The sequence below is a fragment of the Rana temporaria genome, chromosome 2, assembly GCF_905171775.1.
Source record: "Rana temporaria chromosome 2, aRanTem1.1, whole genome shotgun sequence".
NCBI lineage: Eukaryota > Metazoa > Chordata > Amphibia > Anura > Ranidae > Rana > Rana temporaria.
Genome location: NC_053490.1, coordinates 206719463 through 206740946, shown reverse-complemented (window position 1 = coordinate 206740946; position 21484 = coordinate 206719463). Strand labels below are relative to the sequence as shown.

At 40.4% G+C, this 21484-nt stretch overlaps 1 protein-coding gene across 3 annotated transcripts in view; it reads right to left on the bottom strand.

The window, feature by feature from the left end:
* Positions 1-4133: 4133 nt before the first annotated feature.
* The window catches only part of OCA2 (OCA2 melanosomal transmembrane protein), a 424742-nt gene continuing 407391 nt past the window's right edge, over positions 4134-21484 (bottom strand). For all 3 annotated transcript variants that reach the window (XM_040336315.1, XM_040336313.1, XM_040336314.1), the window contains exon 24: positions 4134-4792. In XM_040336315.1, coding sequence (XP_040192249.1) covers positions 4705-4792 — 88 coding nt within the window. In that variant the 3' untranslated portion in view covers positions 4134-4704. The remainder of the gene's footprint in view (positions 4793-21484) is intronic.

Genomic DNA, 21484 nt, shown 5'->3' with positions numbered 1-21484 from the left:
GGGGTTAACCCTAACCCCAATATTTATATAACCATTTTCCGAAATTCAAATTTCGTATAGAAAAGATCAGAATAGAATATAGAAAAGAATAGAATAGAAAAACAATACAACAGAATAGAATAAAATATAATATATGTTTTTATAGTTTATTTTCTATTTCTAAATATTATATATTTTTTCTGTATATAAAATTAGAAAAGAATAGCATATAAAACAATAGAGCAGAATAGAAAAAAAATGATATATAGATGGCTTCAGAAGTTCAAATTTTGTATAGAATGAATTTGAATAGAAAAGATTTGAATAGAAAATAATAGAAAAGAGTAGACTAGAAAAACAATAGAACAAAATAGAATATTATATTTTATTCTATTCTGTTCTATTGTTTTTCTATTTTTTTCTTTTCTATTATTTTCTATTCTATTCTCTTCTATTCGAATACAAAATTCGAATGTTGAAGTTTACTTTTTCGAATTCGGTCAATTTTTTTCAAGTGCGGTAGAATTCTTTTGATTGTTCTTTCTAAATTTGGTAGATGTCTTTCAAATGCAGTCAAACTTTTTCGAATGCAGTAGATTTTTTCGAATTTGATAAAAAAATTCAAATTTGATAGACTTTTTTTTAATTCGGTCAAAATTTTTCAAATTCTATTACGGAACGAATCTATTACAATCTTTTCTATTCAAATTCGATTTCATTTTATAAGAAATTCGAATTTCGTATACAATTAATTCAAATTATAATAAAAAAAGATTAGAATAGAATTGAAAATAATAGAAAATAATAGAACAGAATAGAATAAAATATAATATTTTAGTTTTGAATTATTTTTCAATCTATTCTCGAATTCAAATTCATATTCATACTATTCGAATTTCAGAAGACGGTCATGTTCTATTTTGTTACATTCTATTAAATACTTTTCTATTATTTTGTATTATTTTTCTTATTCTATTGCTTTGTTTTATATTTTATTTTATTGTATTTTTTAGAATATTGATTTCTATTATTTCTAATTCGATTCAAATTTGTTTTCGATTTGAATCGAATTTCGTTTGCGTTTTTTTTTTTAATTGAATCGTTTTTTCAGATTTGTTTAAATTCGTTACTGTTGCAAGTCGAAAATTCGAATGAATACGAATTTCCGAATAATGATTTTTTTTTAAATTTTGATTCAGAACCAAACAAAATGTACATGTCTACCAATGACTTCAATAAAGATTTTGATTTGACACCCAGACTTTAGTAAGTTCAATTCATCCCTAGTCTTAAGCAGTAACTATTTTTACTATGGTCAATATTCCTTTAGGCACATATCATGCAGTAGAACACATGTAGAATAATGCACATATGTTTAGGACATTTATTTTTTATATTACAATACTTACATTTTCTATGTGTAATTAAAGTTTGTTTTCTTGTACAATTTCTTAGTAAGCGATGCACTATTTAATTAGTATGTGCTACAGTATATACATACCACCTGGGTAATACCAGTTTAAGTGCTGTTTCACATCAGTGCCTGGTGCAAGATTGCATGCGATTCGCACCGCACTGCAAATCACATGCGATGCAATTTCAGCCATACAGATAGTATGGCTGAATTTGCATTGCATTTGGACCAAACTTGCACTTTTTTTGGTCCACACCAGAATCGCATTGCATTGGTATTCACACCCATGCAACCCGATTCATACCCGAACTGTCAGTTCACAGTGCGATATGCGAGCTGAAATGGGGTGTCATTAACATTGTATTGACACTCCCAGTAGTTTGCATATGACAATGTAAACTGCCTTGCGAGTTGGGTGCGATGAGGGAACCCGCAGTGGGAACCAATACTAAGGGTCGAGCATGGGTTTTCTTTTGTCAACTAGATACATTTTGCCACGTTTGGGCTCAAACAGTTCGATATAGATAGAAGATTTGACATGACAGTGACAATAAGATTGCAAACAAAAAAGAGGGGTGGGACTTTGAAGTTCATGATGGCAAAAATGAATGCAGTGGTGGAATATAAAATATTTAATAATATCACATAAACATGTTTAACATACATTGGATTGCATATACAAATGAATGCACCTCATAAAAGGTTACGGCTCCTTGAGCACTCCTAGTGTGAATAAAGGACAAGGTGAATGTATTAGGTGAATAGAGTGGTTGGGTGTATTCACTCAATACATTCACCTTGTCCTTTATTCACACTAGGAGTGCTCGAGGAGCCTGGACCAGCTAGGCCCTCTGTCCATTTTGAGTGTTGCCACTAGGCGCACCCCTTCGGCTCCCAACCCTGATGTCCTCGGATGGCCCATGGCTCTTGACATTACGTCATCTGTAAGTTATCTGGTCCTAGACAGCTTTTTTAGGGGAGGTTTCTCTACTGTGACTTAGCTAACTTACTTAGACCAACTTATTCTCCCTTGCAGATACTCGACACGTCTGCTCCCAAAGAGCGGTTGAAAGCCGCGAAACGCATCAAGCTATTCGACACCGTGTATCCCAAGTTACACATCTACCCATATATATGTGTTAATTTTATGTTTACTATGATAGGGAATAGAAAGACTATGGACTGTGAAGATGCTATCCTTGTTATGTTCATACTTAATCATGAATATTGGTGGATCCCTGAATTTTACCATATCATTAATATGCATAAACATGTTAGTACTAGTTATTGCCAGCTTGGAAACCGGCACCTTTTATGAGGTGCATTCCTTTGTATATACAATCCAATGTATGTTTAACATGTTATGTGATATTAATATTCCACCACTGCATTCATTTTTGCCATCACGGACTTCATTCAAAGTCCCACCCCTCTTTTTGGTTTGCAATCTTGCTTCCTTCGTCAATTGAAAGGGATGGAAGCACGTCTCTACCCAGGCATGGCCTCATTTAAAGTCCCAAATTCCCCTTTACTAAATTATAACAGTGACAATAGCGATCTGAGTTTATCGAACCTGCGGTTGAATGTGCCTAACCCAACTCTGTTAGTCCGAGATTATTCGACATAGAGAGAAAAGATTCGACATTATACCGTAGAGACATGAAGATTCGACGAAGCAGCTAAAAACACACACTCGCCCTGAGTGGACATTTATGGTCAAATGCGCCGCCCATAGCCTATAGAAGAATTCTAATGTTGGTTTGGTTGTCTAGTAATAACTAATATTATTATTACTAGTCATACTACATTAGAATTGTACTATAACTTGTGGGTCGAGCATTCGGAGACGTACGATTGCGGCGTTTAGCTGCTTTATTGAATCTTAGAACATTCGACAGACACCATAAGCCTTCAATGACAGAATCGACCTTAATTTGGATTTTTGGACAAATGCATTTTTTAACAAAACAAAATAAAGGATTTTGCAAGTAACCAATTTTATTTTTCTGACGAAAAGGAAATTCCAGTATGCACGTCTAATGTTTTTTTTATTTACCAGTATATATTTTATGAATAAAGGGTTGATGTTACTTATATTTATGCAGTGCTGTGTGTGGACATTTTCCCAGGGACCTTTGAGGCTGCAGTAAAATATATTTTAGGTCTGAAAACCTATAACTACCAACCAGGCAGTAAAACCAACACATTTGCATGGTTAAGCAATTTTTATAAAATTTAAAAACATGTACTCGTACATGGATTAGGGTTCCTAATGCTGGATCAGTCTAGAAAAAGGTCATGTAATGCATGTTAAGCTAAGATTGTGCAGAGGTAAAATAGTTCATATCTCATCTATGTCCTTAGAAGCTTATTATGATATACTATCTCTGCAGGCTGATGAAATGTAGGCTTTGGTGTGCTTTGATGTTTTGTTGTTTCTTCGACATACATTTTATATATTATTGCTAGGAATGGGACATCACCATCTTTACCTTTTTGCTGTAATATTTATAAAAATTCCTTAGTGCTTTCTGATTCTACCTGTAAAGTCACTCTCTACTGTTCAATGTGTATATCTTGTGTTCTCTACAACATGAATCTAACCAACCAATATCCTGCCATGCTTTGTTTACCTTTATGTAACATTGCTTGATTGTCATTGGTCTGTTATCCAAACTCTTTATTACTCTCTACTCTGAAATAAAAATTACAATTCTAAAAAAAATCAATATAAAAAGAATTCGCTTTGTTAAGTTGAGTTTATTTTTAGAAACACATTGTTTCACTTTTTAACATTTCAGTCTTTTAGTACAGTTCAAACATATACTGCACATCAAAAGCACCATGGTAAAAAAAAAAAATACCATATTGAGTGCGTATTCTGTGAATGCAAAGAAATATTCACTGCCCCGTAAAAAGAGAAGCCTATAGTGGCATAACCATAAATGGGGCAGTAGTTATTTTCAGTGGAGGAGAGAGTATAGTAGATCTATACTACCTATGCTGGCCAATACAATTCACAAACATGTATGACAGTTAGGGCAAAACTAACCCTATTAGAAATACACAGTTGGGTAATACAGTTTTCTAACATACAGTAAATAGCCAGGGATGGCCTGCCTGTCAGCACTTATACATCAAATTTATATCACAATACACAAATGGATAACAATTGACATATATGTGCATCTGACGTATCCAAGTGGGTCACCAAATAAAAAAGCCAGACTGTATTGTTCATTTGTTGCTTTCTTGTGGCACTCAAGAGCATCTGGAAAATATAGTTGGGGTTACTGCTCTATGTTTGCGATTCACGAATTCCACTCAAACACAACGTGCGCAACCAGTAGATAACACATCCCAATCGTAGTGGAGATAATCATCATGGGGAATCCCAACCTGTAATTTTTCAAGTACAAAAATAAGGCAAATATGTAACTAGTTGCAAATAGAACACCGTAACATTTTTTTTCTTTGCCATTACAGATTGCCTTCTAAAAACTCCAATTGTCTGGTTGTTATGCCCCTACAATGACTTCAATACTTTAGTTGCTGGCCTAGAAAGAAAATTTGCAGATCAGGAGCTCGGACTTTATTTTGACTTTCTCATCTACATGCATGTTTTAAACAGTGGCTAAAAATTTAAGGCATGAACGTGCAGGCTGCTAGCAAGTGGACCCTTTATTGTGTCTTTACATTGGCTAAAACAGAGCTTTACCCTCCTTAAGGCTGTCAAATTCTCAGATAAATGGTGTACTGCATGTCTTAATTTGTATGCATGAAGGTGCAATATTTTGATTGCCATTTACTAGTAGGGGTGGTATCAGTTTTACCATTGCCATGGAGACTACTGGAGTAAGAAGCAACTTGCTTTTAATGGGAACTATAAAGCTTCACGGAAGTCCTTGTATTGGCCGCAAAAAAATGGGCAGAAATCAAGTTTATGACAGGACTGGAGCAGACCCTTAGGAACTATCTTGGGTAAGATTACCAATGGGGATTGCGCTTTGCAGGACAAAGCAACAGATTCATGCTATGCCTCTTCCTCTAGCAAAACATTATAGTTATTTTACTCTCCCACTTTTCAGTTTGGTTACAGAAAGCGGGAGAAGTCTCCCGATGTAATCTTTAGCTGCGCTAGTTGTAGGAAAGAAGGGCCATCCTTCCTTATGTTACAGTACTAGTGATGGGGTGATGAGCCCAGCCCTGTCACATGGTATAGTATGCTTCCCCATACCCAGAAGTAACAGGTATTTTCTTTGCTCCTGTTAGTAACAGAGCAACAGGAGAATGCAGGAAAAGGGAGTATGTGCTGCTGGGAGGGAATTAAAACAAACCTTTTGCTTTGCACTGTTTACTTGCGTTTAACCACCTGCTACCCGGGGCAATTTTTTTAATTCTTCACACTTGTTAAAAGTCAACTTTTTCTTTGCTATAAAATTGCTTAGAATCCCCCAAAAAATTTCATAACATCTCCAGTTATCTCCCTACCGTGCTTAATGGTAGAAATAAGAGAGTATGGAATGCTGTCCAATTTTAAAGTCAATTATGGGAAAACAGAAGCATTAGGAATAGAAGTAAAAGCGGAAACATTGGAGCAGATTAAAACTCATTTTGACTTTAGGTGGACAGACTCCCATATAAATGATCTAGGAACAAAGATAACAGGGAGCTTAAATAGGCTATTTGAGATTAACCATGTAACGTTGGCTAGGCGAATAAAATCAGACCTAGACAGATGGGATAAAGGGTATCTTTACCTGGTTTGGGCGGACAAACATATTAAAGAAGAATGTGCTTCCAAAAATTATATATCTAATACAGGCCTTACCAATCAAGATCCCACAAAGCTTTTTAAGAGACCTAAGATCAAGATTCCTGAAATTTATATGGGCAGGGAAACCAGCGAGGATAAGTAGGGCTATTTTATCATTACCTAAGGGGGAAGGAGGGATTGGATTCCCAGATCTGATAAAATATCAGGAAGCAGCTCACTTAGCCAAAGTTGTGGAGTGGTATGGGTGGAATAAAAAACCTTGGATAAGAATGGAACAAGCGACGGTAGAGGTACCACTAGAAGAAGGACTGGCATGGACCCCAGATAGTGAAATAACAGTAGAGGCAAAGAAACATCCAATGGTAGGAGCCACTATACGGATTACCAAAAAGATTTTTGAAAAAACAAATTTGTCAAAATATCCAAGCCCACTCACACCGATTCTGGGCACTAAGGCTTTTCAAATAGGAATGATAGATCCAAGGTTTAATGCCCTGCGACAGAGGGGTATAAGTAGGACCATTCACTTCTCAAAAGATAACCGATTAATGACAAGGGGAGAGATTGAAAGAGAAGGTATGCAAGAACTAGACTTCCTGAGGCTGCTGCAATTAGAAGCATTCCTCCGGACAAAGGCAGGTATCTACACAGTAGTCAGGACCCGTCCAAATTTGAGCAAATATGCCTAGAAGGGAACTCAATAAGACACTCTGTCTTATTTCTATGCAACATTAATTAAATTAGACATACCACAATAATTTACGTGTATACAAGCATGGGAGAGAGACCTGGAACTAACATTCACTCAAGAACAAATAGATAGGATCCTGCGATTTACACACAAGGCATCAGTAGCAAGTAAATATGAGGAGGGAGGATATAAAATACTAACGAGATGGTAAAGAACACCAACAGTACTACACCGAATATACCCAGAGACGTGAGATGTCTGGAAGCGGAAGGGACATTAGTGCATATCTGGTGGGAATGTAGAAAAATACAGGAATTCTGGAAAACGGTAACAATTAATAAAATTACAGGAATTAATTTAGTGGATAGACCATCGGCGGTCCTATTAGATATCCCACTGTCAATGGAAAAATACCAAAACTCGTTGATAAGACATCTTATCATAGCTGCGAGAGCGTGTATCCCGGCTATGTGGAAGCAGGAGATTCCTCCATCGAGAGCACAATGGCTCGCAAAAGTGGCAGAGATCCAACAAATGGAGAATTTAACAATGGCATTGAAAGATCAGGATAAGAGATACTGGTCGACTTGGGCTCCCTATGAGAGGTAGAGGGAGGGATTGGGGAGGGGGGTGGGGAATAGCCAACAGGAACCCCTTTTTTGGGGGGGTAAAGGAAAGGGGAGAGGAGAGGTGAGGGCAACAAGATTTAGAAAGAAAGAGAGGAAAATGACAAGTATTGCAAAATCAGGACGGAGGAGGAAGGAGGAGGGGGGGACGATGTTTTTTTTTTCCATCACTCTTAACTCTCTGAAATAGCTCAATTAAGTAGATGAGATGAAATGTACTATCCTGTAAAGCAATTCTTGAAACAAATAAAGAATTAAAAAAAATAAATAAATAGATACCAAACATGTCAAGACTTAAAATTGCATGCAACCAAAAAATGGCGACAAACGACCTAAACTACATAACATTTTTCATAGCAGACACATTTAAAGCCTGCAGGTCATCAATGTGGAGTTAATTGTGAATGATGGCCTAAGAATTATTGCTCTCACTCCGTTTACATATCTGTGTGGGACATACTGTATGCACATTTGACTGCATGTAAAGGGTGCCTTTATATATTTTTTATAGTTTTATTTCATTAAATCTTTTAATGTTACTATTACAAGGGGGCTTTGGGCAGTGACAGGTACTGTTCATGGAGATATCAGTGATCTATTAGACCCCAAATATTTCCCCTGCCCTCCAAAGCAGCTGATCAAGCACAGATCATGCAACAAACTCAACCACCACACCAAGGACTAGTAATCTGCAACATACTACATTTTTGGTATTGGGTTTAGATATACTTTAATGTAAATCACCGATAATGTACCCATGTCTTATAGGCAAGCCTTGCAATACTTTCTGGCACAAAATTCTAGTTTCCAACAACAGTTGTCAGGGGAAAATGTTAGCTCTGGTTTACAAATTAGCTGCCTTTGATATTTACTGGCAATAGAAAAATTTAACTAAAGTGAATTTCCACCCAGAAATGGAACTTTCGCTTTTCGGAATCACCCCCTCTCTCCGGTATCACATTTGGCACCTTTCAGGGGAGTGGGGGGGGGCAGATACCGGTCTAATCCAGGCATTTGCTCCCACTTCCGGGCAGAGATAGCCGCAGTAGCTGCGGCTATCTAGGCTATGTACGGACCCCCCCCCCCTCTTTGGTCCCTGCTGTCTTCTGGGAAACACAGGTCCCAGAAGACAGCAGGGACCAAAAAGGACTGGGGCATGCGCAGTAGGGAACCAGGCTGTGAAGCCGCAAGGCTTCACTTCCCGATTCCCTTACTGAAGATGGCAGCGCCTCCACCCGAGAGCCGAGGGACAGATTCGGCTTTGGGCGAGGACATTGCGGGTGCCCTAGACAGGCAAGTGCCCATATTTTAAAAAACAATCAGCAGCTGCAGTATTTGTAGCTGCTGACTTTAAAAAAACAAAATTGTCAGAACTCCGCTTTAAGGTCTGGTCAGCTATTTTGCCAAAGGATCAGTGAGAAATGTATTTCCTAAAATAATGGTTAGCAATAACAATTTGTTTTGCTAAGACACAAATTATTATGATGCTGGTGTGAGCAGGTTTATAACCAAAAAGTACACACTTGCTATTTTATTTAAAACAAAATTATGTCTACAGTTTCAGAAGTTAATCTCTGTAGAGTAAGCATAAAAAGAAGGGTTATTCCTCCTACAATGAAAAGGGAGGGAGAGATGAATGAAAGGCAGAGGTGACCACAGCAAGGTGCTAGATTCTATATTAAGGGTTGACAAACTCCACTCTTTCTTGTTCATACATAAAGAACCAACTTCACTTCCTTTCTCCTTTATTCTCCAGCTGAACAAAACATGTATGCTCTGTTATTGTCACAGACAAAAGCATTCAGACTACAAAAACAGGTATACACTGTATACAGGTTAATAGCATCTATTCCAGACAAGTGCAGTACTGAACACCTGTATCACCGAAGCAGTCTTTCATTTTAGGGACAGCTCATCTTGGTAGATCTAAGACATTTCCCTTGTGCCCCACATTCACTCTGTATAAATGAATTTCCATTAACTAATTCTCAGTAGAAAATTGTGATTCGCATGATAATGAACAAAACCAATACAAAGCAAGTAATTCCAGTAATAGTTGTCATTTGAAAGTCTTATAAAAAAAAATTGCAAAAAATGTGGGAAAAAAAAACAAACAAAAAACACAAAATACAAAAGAAAACAAAAAACTGATTTCACTATTGAATGTAGTTAAAATAATTTTTTTTTGTTGAGCTATCCAATAAAGCAGTGGTCTCCAAACTGTGGCCCTGGGGCCAGATGTGGTTCTTTGCCTAACTGTATCTGGCCCTTGAGGCATTATTCCTGCCACCAACAATGTGGCATAACTTTTGCCACTGACGCAAACAATGGGGCACTATTCCTCCCACTGATACCAACTAATTCTCCCCATAATACCAAAGATGGGGCATTTTCTACTCCCACTGGCCACAGTACAGTCCCCTAAATTCTGAAGGACAGTAAACAGGCCCTTTGTTTAGCAAGTTTGGAGACTCCTGCAATAAAGTATCAAAACCTTAAGCAATAGTGGCTGAATTCTAAAATCATCCATACAAAAAAGCAACATACTCTATATACAGTGCCTTGAAAAAGTATTCATACCCCTTGACATTTTGTCATGTTACAGCCAAAAACGTAAATGTATTTTAATTGGGATTTTATGTGATAGACCAACACAAAGTGGCACATAATTGTGAAGTAGAAAGAAAAAAAAATGGTTTTCAACATTTTCTACAAATATGTGAAAAGTGTGGTGTGCATTTGTATTCAGCCCCTCGAGTCAATACATTGTAGAATCACCTTTTGCTGCAATTACAGCTGCAAGTCTTTTTATATATGTCTCCACCAGCTTTGCACATCTAGAGAGTGCCATTTTGCCCATTCTTCTTTGCAAAATAGCTCAAGCTCTGTCAGATTGGAAGGAGAGCATCTGTGAACAGCTATTTTCAAATCTTGCCACAGATTTTTTTGATTGGATTTAGGTCTGGACTTTGACTTGTCATTTTAACACATGGATATGCTTTGATTTAAACAATTCCATTGTAGCTCTGGCTGTATGTTTAGGGTCGTTGTCCTGTTGGAGGGTAAACCTCCACCCCAGGCTCAAGTCTTTTGCAGACTCAAACAGGTTTTTTGTCTGGTTTTCAAACAGGTTTTCGTCTGAGATTTCCCTGTATTTGGCTCCATCCATCTTCCCATCAACTCTGACCCTGTCAACCCTGTCCCTGCTAAGAAAAATCATCCCTACAACATGATGCTGCCACCACCATGTGGCAAAATGTTTTGATCTCATCTGAGCAGAGCATCTTCTTCCACATGTTTGCTGTGTCCCCCACGTGGCTTCTCACAAACTGCAAATGGGACTTATGTCTTTCTTCTTGCCACTCTCCAATTAAGACCAGATTTGTGGAGTGCATGACTAATAGTTGCCCTGTGGACAGATTCCCCCACCTGAGCTGTGGATCTCTGCAGCTCCTCCAGAGTTGCCATGGGCCTCTTGGCTTCTTCCCTGAGAAATGGTCTCCTTGCCTAGCCTGTCAGTTTAGGTGGACAGCCATGTCTTGATAGGTTTGCAGTTGTGCCATACTCTTTCCATTTTGGGGTGATGAATTGAACAGTGCTCTGTTAGATGTTCAAAGCTATTTTATAACCTAACCCTGCTTTAAACTTTTCAACAACTTTATCCCTGAACTGTCTGGTGTGTTACTTGGCCTCTTCAGGATGTGGTTTGTTCACTAAGGTTCTTTAAAAAACCTCTGAGGGCTTCATAGAACAGCTGTATTTATACACATATTAAACAACACACAGGTGGACCATTTACCAATTAGGTCACTTCTGAAGGCAATTGGTAGCACTAGATTTTAGTTAGAGGTATCAGAGTAAAGGAGGCTGAATACAAATGCACGGCACATTTTTCAGGTATTTGTAAAACATTTTGAAAACCATCTATCATTTTACTTCCACTTCACAAATATGTGCCACTGTGTTGATCTATCACATAAAATGTCAATGCGATACATTTAAGTTTTTGGTTGCAACATGACAAAATGTGGAAAATTTCAAGGGGGTATGAACACTTTCAATGCACTGTAAAGTTGTATGGAAAATAAAAGGCCTGGATAGAACATACATAATTTTTTTTTATAAATACATGCACTTACCTGTCAATTGGTTTCAAGCATACAATTGTGTGCATATTTTAAAGTTATGTTTGACTGGCCTATAATTCACATTTTGTGTCTTCAATACCCACTGAGCTACCGGTCTAATGTGTATGTCCATTTTAGATCAGTGGTTTCCAAATGTATTCAAGCTTTTAGAATGTGACCGATAGTCAACTAGCACTTTCAAAAAGGTGAGGTCAGCAACAGTAGCCTATAATTCTCTAGGCAAAAAAAATTATTGATTGTTTAATTTAGAGAGATTAAGGGGTAGGTGTACAGAGCAACTATCAAAAATAAAATTACAAGTTTGGGTTTCTATCTACTGGTTTAATAATCAACCAGTTTCTCATCTCTAAGACTAATAAGTAGATTTTTTTTCTACACTTCTTTGTGTCTACACCCTGCCACAAGGTTGTAAATGAGTTATAAGAAATTGACACTAAAATCAAATATTTGCTAATTCTACGTGATAGAAAATGCTGCTATAAGCCTCGTGTTCAGATCTTTCACTGAGTTTAAGTGCTCCACCCATGCTTAAGTGAATATCTCTGGGTGATTTGTTGGCATTATAAAATTATGCAGCACTTCAGAGAGTACAAACATGCACATCAGTCCCTGTTTATACACTATAAAATGCTGCATCATGTCATCTCTATATAAACAAATCCATCATAGTGATAGCCATGGTCACTACTTAGAACTTGGAGCTCTGGTTGAAATAGATTGCCAATTGTAACTACAACGTATCTTATCAATAAATCGAGACCATGAACATTAATTATTAAAGTAGAACAATAGACACAACTTGTTTTCTCATTTTGGATGAAGTAAAGGAGGGTCAGATTTTTTTTCACCATCTGTGTCCCATTGCAGAGATTCACCCTCACTTCTGTCCCATAGTCAAACAGGAAGTGAGGAAATCCCTGCAAATTAAGGGAATCTCTTAGGGACCCACAGTCCACCAGAGGTGTTCCCATTGTAATATTTCCCATCTATTACTTTTCTGGGGACAACCCAACATTTTGGGTTTTCTTTTACTGTCAATGATAATGGTAAAAAGGACAAACAGGGAGAGGAAGTCTGCCTAACAGGCCCACTGACCGCAATAAAAAAAAAAAATCAGACCAGGGTTCTAATCCCTCTCCATTCCATCCAACACTGAAAACAAAGTTTTGCCTGTAGTTGTACTTTAACATTGAGAGCAGTTGGGTTTTCAATGAAATTAAGTGAAAGAGTTAAAGCCTGAAACATGAAAACCAAAATTAAAAGACAGCCGCATTGCTACAAGTATGTTAATAGATAGCACTGTAGGAGACATGTCACAGTGTTTATTGGAAAGCATGCAAAAACAGAAAAGCTTCCTTCAGTTTAGTGAAGTACCTTAATTGGATGACCATGTTATTCACAGTATTTTCCCCAGTGAAAACAAGCTGCTTTCATCTATCAGCTTGACAAGGTTCTCTTTCCAATCTACAACACAGTTTTCATTCTTTAACAAAGTCTCTTGAGAGAATCTAAAACAATGTTGTACAAGACCCTGTGCAGGGAAAATATGTAAGCATCCACAAGGGGCATTCTAGTTGTATCTAGAATTTGTTTCTATACATTTCTGCAACTTTAGCTTTAATACACATTTTAATACATTTTGTTGAATAGGGTTTGGGTTTTAGAATTTATGAGAACAGAACAAAAATGTCTCTCCAATAATGAGCGAAACCCTGCATGACAGTAGCACAAGTCGTATGTTAATAACAGATTCTAAACAATGTCAGTGTTTTTATTACTGATAATGTATGAATGTTTTGGGAAAAAAATGAAAATTTTTATTCTGAAACATTGTGGTACAGCAGAAGTCATACGCCTACAAAACATGTTATATTAAAAAGTGACAATAAAGGTTCACTTTAAAAAACAAAAAAACAAACATGTCATACTTGCTTCCACTGTGCAGGTCGTTTTGGCCCCGATCCTCCTGTTCTGGGGTCCCACAGCGGCTCTCGCGGCTCCTCACCGCAATAGATAACCCCCTCTGGGAAGCTCTCCCCCTCGGGGAGGTTACCTTGCGGGCACGCTCCTGTGTCGTACAGTCGGCCCTGCCCCCCTGTGTCATTGGATTTGATTGACAGCAGCAGGAGCCAATGGCTGCGCTGCTATTAATCTATCCAATGAAGAGCCGAGAAGCAGTGGAGAGAGTGACGCGGGTTGCACCCACTGAAATTAAGGGCTCAGGTAAGTAAAACGGGTGGGCTGGAGGGCCGGACAGTGCAGCTGATGAAGGCAGGGCCGTGTCTTCGAAATGCATTCTGATTGGCCAGACAGCGTGTGTGTGGCTCCCCAGTTTGCAGCCCTGGACCACTCCCACCTAGAGACACACAGCCGACATCCCCATGAGGCTTATTAACACACGGTGCTCGTGGATCCCTCAATAGAGACTTTCCGGCAGCCCTCCTGTGATACTGCATGTGGAAGTTCCCACCCGCTCTAGCACTTTGAAAGTGCTCCAACATTTTTCAAGCAAGTTTTTAGTGTTGTTTTATACTTCTATACTGAATAAATTCCTAAGCCGTTTGAAGGATTGGCTTGGCGCATCTCTCTCCACCTTTTGCTTTCCTATTGTGCGTCAGTGGAGTGTGTCTGTGCAGTAAGTACTCAAGTTAAAGTGCACCAAACACCACTTTTAATCGATTAAAGTGCATCCACGTACACATTTCCACATCTTTATTGCATTTTGTTTATAAGCGCATGGCACTGTGAAGGGGCCAGCAGCGTATGTGTACACAGGCAAAGGTGAACATCGTTCGTCCTCAGGCAGGGCATAATTTCTGCTGTTTAGTGATGTTGCCCGTGCCATCCAGCCAAAGTATGCAAAGGAGGTGGTGGACTGGCTTACTAAACCCTAATCATCCTCCTCATCCTCTGTCACCCAAGCAGAGACTATCTCCTTGATTGTGCACAGCCATTACTTGATTCAGACCTTGGTTCTGAGGTTGAGGAAGGTAGGAGCATGAGCCTACAGAGAGGGGAGAACACTGGTAAACAATAAATTGGCAGTCATGTTCCCCCAGCTGCAGCATATTGCCAAGTTGTCCCCAGTGATAATGGTGAGGGGATAATGATAATGAGGTCACAGACACAACTTGGGTGCCAGATAGAGCAGAGGAGGAAAGTGAGGCCCCAAAGAGGAAGCCATCATAGAAGAGTAGAGAGTAGCTATCCTAATCCACTAGATTGTGGAGCCGTTATCTCCCTGCCCACTTCCCACAGCTCATCTTTTTTTTTAGCACATGTGCAGATGATCGCACCGTTTTAATTTGCAAACTGTGCCTTAAGCACATCAAGCGTGGCACACACACCAGCCATTCTGGTACCACATGCTTGACAAGGCATTTAACCTAATACCACACACTCCATTGGCAAGAGCACCTGAAAGCCACACAAAAAAGGGACCCAAATTCAACACTCACCTTTCCGGTCTACCCCCGCTATACCTCACAACCTCTCAGCAGCCTCCACTGACAGGGATAAGGGTATAGTGTAGGGTGTCCCAGGTCCTTGCAGGACATCTTTCAGTAGCAAACCATTAACTGTAGACAAAAAATAAAAACACAGTCACTGCCATCCACATGCCCAGTGTCTAAATTCAAGCTGATCAAAGCCGCTGGCTTTACAACTCCTGCCTTTCCATCTGGTGGATTCTGCCGCCATCCATGAATTTACAGAATGTGCTGTACCACAATGGCAGGTTCACAGTTGCCATTTCTTTTTATGTAAGGCTATTCCAGTTCTCTACCATCACATGGAGGGAAATATTGTGTCATTGTTGGGCAAGGCAGTCAGCCACAAGGTCTACGCAACCGCTGACACTTGGTCCAGCAAGCATGGTCAGTGATGATACATTTCATTCACACTGGGTAACTCTGCTTGCTACTCGGAAGGATGCCGGAAAGGGCTCCACCCGCCCTCCTCCTTCACGCCCTCCTCTGCTGAATTGTCCCGTGAACTACAACTACCCCTTAAGTGTTCAATGAGATATTCAATGAGTCGTGCTGAAAGATGCCATGCAGTGATTCAGCTGGTCTGTCTAGGGCACAGGAGCCACACCGGAGCAGAGATTCTGGCAGCTCTGCAGGCGCAGGTCCAGAGGTGGTTTACGCCATGCCAGTTGGAGCCAGGAATGATGGAGTGTGATAGAGGCACAAACCTCCTGTCTGCCCTTAGACAGGGAAAGTTGACATATGTGCCATGCCTGGCACATGTCCTCTATTTGGTGGTGCAGCATTTTTTAATATAGGTACCCAGGGTTTGAAGATCTGCTGAAGCAGTCCAAAAGAGCCTGTAGCCATTTCAGGTGATCATACACAGCCAGTGCTTGGTTGGCTGAAATTCAGCGTGAATTCCACCTACCCGCAAACCACCTATTTGTGACTTGCCCACCAGGTGGAACTCGACTTTCATCATTCAGTACCTGTGTGAGTATTGCACAAATGGCTCAGGCCAGCTTGGCTTTTTTTCCTCATGCCAATGGATGCTGATAACGGATGCATGCACTGTACGATCACCATTTTTGGAGGCCACAAGGATGGTGAGCAGTGGCAATGCCTGCATCAGTGACACAATCCCTGTTGTGTTCCTGCTGGAGCATACTCTCCATGCATTATGGACAGGGCACTCGAGGCAGAGCAGCAGGAGAAAGGACGACTGTCTTCTCTCAAGGCCCACTTTTTGCAGACAGCATTCTTCCTATGCCACAGAACTCACAAGAGGATGAGGGTGAGTATTCTGGCAGCTTTAGAGGCATTGAAGCAGAGGAAGACTTTTAGCAACCATGAACAGATGGTTTTCCATCGCCAGAACCCTTAGGAGTAGTATGTGGCTGGGAGGAGGCAGTTCCAGATACTGTAACCCTCCATGACCCAAAGGAGTTTGCTTCTCATGCCTCTTCAAACTTGCGGTGCATGGGCTCTCCCATTATTCAAAGCCTGCAAAAGTAACCGAGAATACATGGCATCTGGGAGAAGGATCACTATTGGTTGGCAACCCTCCTTGACCACCATGTTACAAGGCAAAAGTCTCAGAACTAATCCCGTCCCCACAGAGGGAGAAGAAGATGAAATCTCTTAAGGATACCTTAAAGAGGAGTTTATGTAATGTCTTTCCCGACTGGTAGGTTACACTCTGGTGAAAAACATTTTGAGGCTTTTGTTGGTCAAGAGGAGTGGTGGAGAAAGGGGCCTCCTCAGTGATGCCTTTCAGAAAAATGTTTAGTTCTCGGTGCCCAGGGCTGTCAGCTTCCACATTCCATCGGCAGCATCCTTATCGTGGTGGGAGATCAAGGGGTGAAAACAGATATGGAGAACTTTCCCGTTGAAAATCCACTGGTTTACTGGGTCATGAGAATAGACCACTGGCCAGAACATGCCCAGTATGCAATAGAGTTGCTGGGTTGCCCTGCATCCAGCATGCTTTCACAATGGCATTCAGTGCTGTCGGAGGTTTTGTGAGACATAAGAGAGCATGTCTGTCCACAGACTCCATGGACAGTGCAATCAGTCCTGGATCAGCATCAGCTATAACGTCCCTGATGCAGATGTCACCGATTAAGTGCTTTCTCGAATCTCTGAAAAAGACTGTCTAGGCTGCCAAGCTTTGTGGGTGTTGATTTTATCTGGAAGACATTTTTTGGTGTAGGTTTCATGGGCACAATTAACACCCAAGGACCAATTTTTTCACACCTGTTTGACAGGTGCATATCATTGCAATTTTTGACAGCAAGGCCGATTCTTGCTTTCATCAAGAGTACCTCTATAGGGTTACAGTGTGAAGGCACCGACAACCAAAGACCAATTTTTTCACAACTGTTTGAGCGAGGCATCAAATTAATTTTTTTTTTACATCAAGGCCAAAGCTTGATTTCATCAAGAATATTTCTATAGCAGGGGTCGCCAACTACCGAGCCATGGCCCTTATGCAGCCGGGCCACAAGTGCAGAGGGCAGAATGAGAGAACCGATGAGCGAGAGGGCAGAAAAACATAGCTGGAGGGCAACACGACAGAGCTGGCATATGTGCTGCACGACAGAGCCGGCAGCCAGCATGAGAGATGGTGGGAGGACGAGAGCATAGGAGATGACATCTCACCACCCGCCCTGCATCGCTGCTGTTCTGCCCTCACTGCAGCTATGGGCAGCAGAGCGATTACATCATCACTCAATGCCTACCCTCTCTCTGGGACCCAGCCAATGCACATGTACTGCATCTGGTCGCAGGTGACATGGCAAGTTACAATTTGCATCTGATGGCAGATGATGTGGCAAGTGAAGCTGCATATGGCGGCAAGTGACGTAGCAAGTGACCAGCTGCATCTGGTGGAATGAAAAAGTAGAAAGTGACAAGCTCAGGGCTCCCACTGATCTTGAATTATGGCGAGTTTAATTATTTCACTTTATATTACAACAATGTATTAATATAAATAATGCACTTCAATCATCCCACCATAGCAACTATGGCGTTGTGATGATTGAAGATGATTGAAGCGCCAACACCAGCCATTGCCCTGACAAATTGCCTGGAAAAGCCCCCCCAGACCTAGGCATAATTTTTTTTCCATGCAGCTGGTCCCCTGTGCCAAAAAGGTTGGGGACCACTGCTCTATTGGGTTATGGTGTTAAAGCACCACCGACTCCCAAAGACCAATTTTTCTGCAACGGTTAGAGCAGGACATCAAATTCAAATTTTTGACAGCAATGCCAGTTCTTGCTTTCATTAAGAGTACCTCTATAGGCACCACCAACACCCAAAGCCTGATTTTTCCGCAACCTGTTACTTTTAACCAAAGTCTGCAAAAGAGAGACCAGAAATGATCTCTAATCTTGCTCAGAGTTCACTAAACTGTGGCCTCATCATACAGACTGGCTCCCCAAGCTGTGTAAAAAATAAAGAAAGCTTGAATGGAAAATTACATTTTTTGTTTTTATAAATGTCATTATTGCTGCAGCAGGCTCTATAAATATTTAACATTTTCATGGTTTCACTTTAAGCATCAGTAAATCACTGCTCAGTTAAAAATTATGTTTTTACAAACTTTTTTCCTATTGACACATGTTCCCCAGGGCAGTGTTCGGACCCACATAACCATTGTAGTCCCAATTACTTGCAAATGAGCCTTCAAAATTGTCACTTGATTTTTCCAGTTTGGGTCCCATAGACTTCAATGGGGTTCGTTATTCGGTTCTGAACTTTTGCGGTGTTTGAAAGTTCTGCCGCAAACTGAACAGGGGGTCATTTGGCCCATCTCTACTGTACATAATGCACAAACATGCATCTGATTTTCAGCATTACAAGTGGAATAGTTCTGCTATTCATCCTAAAATGGATACGATCACATGACAAATTAGTAGTAACTCAAGTGCTTTCCTTCACCTTCAAGCACCATTTTATTCTGCTCCCCACACCCCACTTTTTCTCTGGCTCTGGACACGGCTCTCCACTTGCCTGCTTCCGTGCACTCATTTTACAGATCTACCAATTCACATGTGTCCTCTTCTATACCCTCAAAAAATATTCTCATATTTGTACTGCTCTGCCAGCTCCCCCTCCCCAGTGCCGGCCCAAGACATTGTGCTGCCTGGGACCAAGAATGAAATGCTGCCACACCCCCCCCCCCCGAAAGGCCCCAACATTCATTATTTTATATCATGATAACTAAAGGGGACCCGTCATGGCTCTGTACATGTATAAAGGAGTATAAAGAGGACCTGTCATTGCTCTATACATGTATAGGAGTATAAAGAGGACCTGTCATGGCTCTATACATGTATATAGAGGACTTGTCATTACTCTTTACATGTAAAGGAATATCAAGAGGACCTGTCATGGCTCTATAAATGTATATAGGACTATAAAGAGTACTTGACATGGCTCTATACATGTATAAAGGAGTATAACGAGGGCCTGTCATGGCTCTATAGATGTATAAAGAGAACCTGTCACGGCTCTATACATGTATAAATAAGTATAAAGAGGACCTGTCATGGCCCTATACATGTATATAGAGGACCTGTTGAGACTCTTTACATGTAAAGGAATATAAAGAGGACCTGCCATGGCTCTATAAATGTATATAGGAGTATAAAGAGGGCCTGTCATGGCTCTATACATGCATATAGGCGTATCAAAGGACCTGCCATGGCTCTATACATGTATCCAGGAGTATAAAGGGACCTGTGAATTGCCGGCGGCCACAATGTCTTTTGCGCAAACTAATCAATGTACGCTAATTGTGGGTTTTTTGGTACCAAAAATATGTAGAAGAATACATATTGGCCTAAACTGAAGAAAATAGTTTATTTTTCTAAATTTTGGGGATATTTATTATAGCAAAAAGTTAAAAAATATATATATTTATAGCACAAAAAATAAAAACCGCACAGGTGATCAAATATCACCAAAAGAAAGCTCTATTTGTGGGGAAAAAAAGGACATCAATTTTATTTGGGTAGCGGAGCTGGCAGAACGGGCTGGCGGGCATCAGTATGCTGCCCCCCTAAAAGTGCTGCCTGGTACCCATGGTACCACCCAGTCCCATCATAGGGCCGGCCCTGCCCCTCCCACCATAACTACTTATCTGCCCTTGGAAACATATAATTTGCCTACAGATATTGCTCTTATGCTTTCCTGTGTTCCCTACACTGACCTGATTTACTGCCTCGCCACTTTTCAGTTTTGTGCCTGGACAACAGTACTTTCTACCTACCCCTGCATATGAAATTAAAGCTTGCTGGCAGATTCTGCACACACTATATTTCCTATAAATCACATAATATATACTCCATACCACATCACTCAGTGTGTCATGTTGTGTAATACATATTTTCCACTGCATATACTATGCTATGCAGTAAATACCCTTCCTTTTTGTTCTGGCCCACCCTTCAATTCAACAAACAGTAGCCTGAATTATTAATGTTTCTACAGTGCAGAATACACATTAGTGGAAAGAACAGGCAGGCTTAAACAATACTGTACTGTATATTGATTTTATAAACTGATAATTTTTCAAGATTCTTGATCATTTTTCTGGACAAAAAAATAAAATCGAAGTTTTAAAAATGTGAGAAAATAAAACATATTGCATCTGGAAGGTACCACTTAATACCTCCAACGGTATGCTTTGTCTCCAGTGAAAAAAATCCATTTACATACACACACACACACACACACACACACACACACACACACACACACAGGGCTCACAATTTCAAGTCCTGAGCTACTAGCCAGGCATTAAGGGTTACACTTGCCACCAGTTGACCCAACCAATCCCTACCCTGCACCACCCCTAATTCCGCCCCTAAACACGCCCTCATAAATTATCTCATGAAATGACACTTACATGTTTTATGCATTATTAAGTTACAAACTTTATCAGTGCAGCCACACCTGTGCTCATCATTGTAGCCTCTGCTCACTGTACCCACCATTGTAGCCTCTTCTCACTGTGCCCACCATTGCGGCCTCTGCTCACTGTGCCCACCATTGCGGCCTCTGCTCACTGTGCCCACCATTGCAGCCTTTACTCACTGTTCCCACCATTGCAGCCTCTGCTCACCTGTGCAGAGGATCGCCTCAGGGGAAGAGGAGCTGGGAGGGGGAGCGCGGGTACCGCCAGCATACAGGGATTGATTGGAAGCCGCTTTCCTATCGATCACCCCGGGGAAGAGAAAAAACGCGGGATTACAGAGCCGATAGCTCGCTGTTACAGCTGAGTTTACATTGCAATTGCCACCGCTCCGCTCGTGGTTACACAAAGCCCCGGCTCCTGAAAATTTGAGGGGTGTGTGTGTATATACACATATAT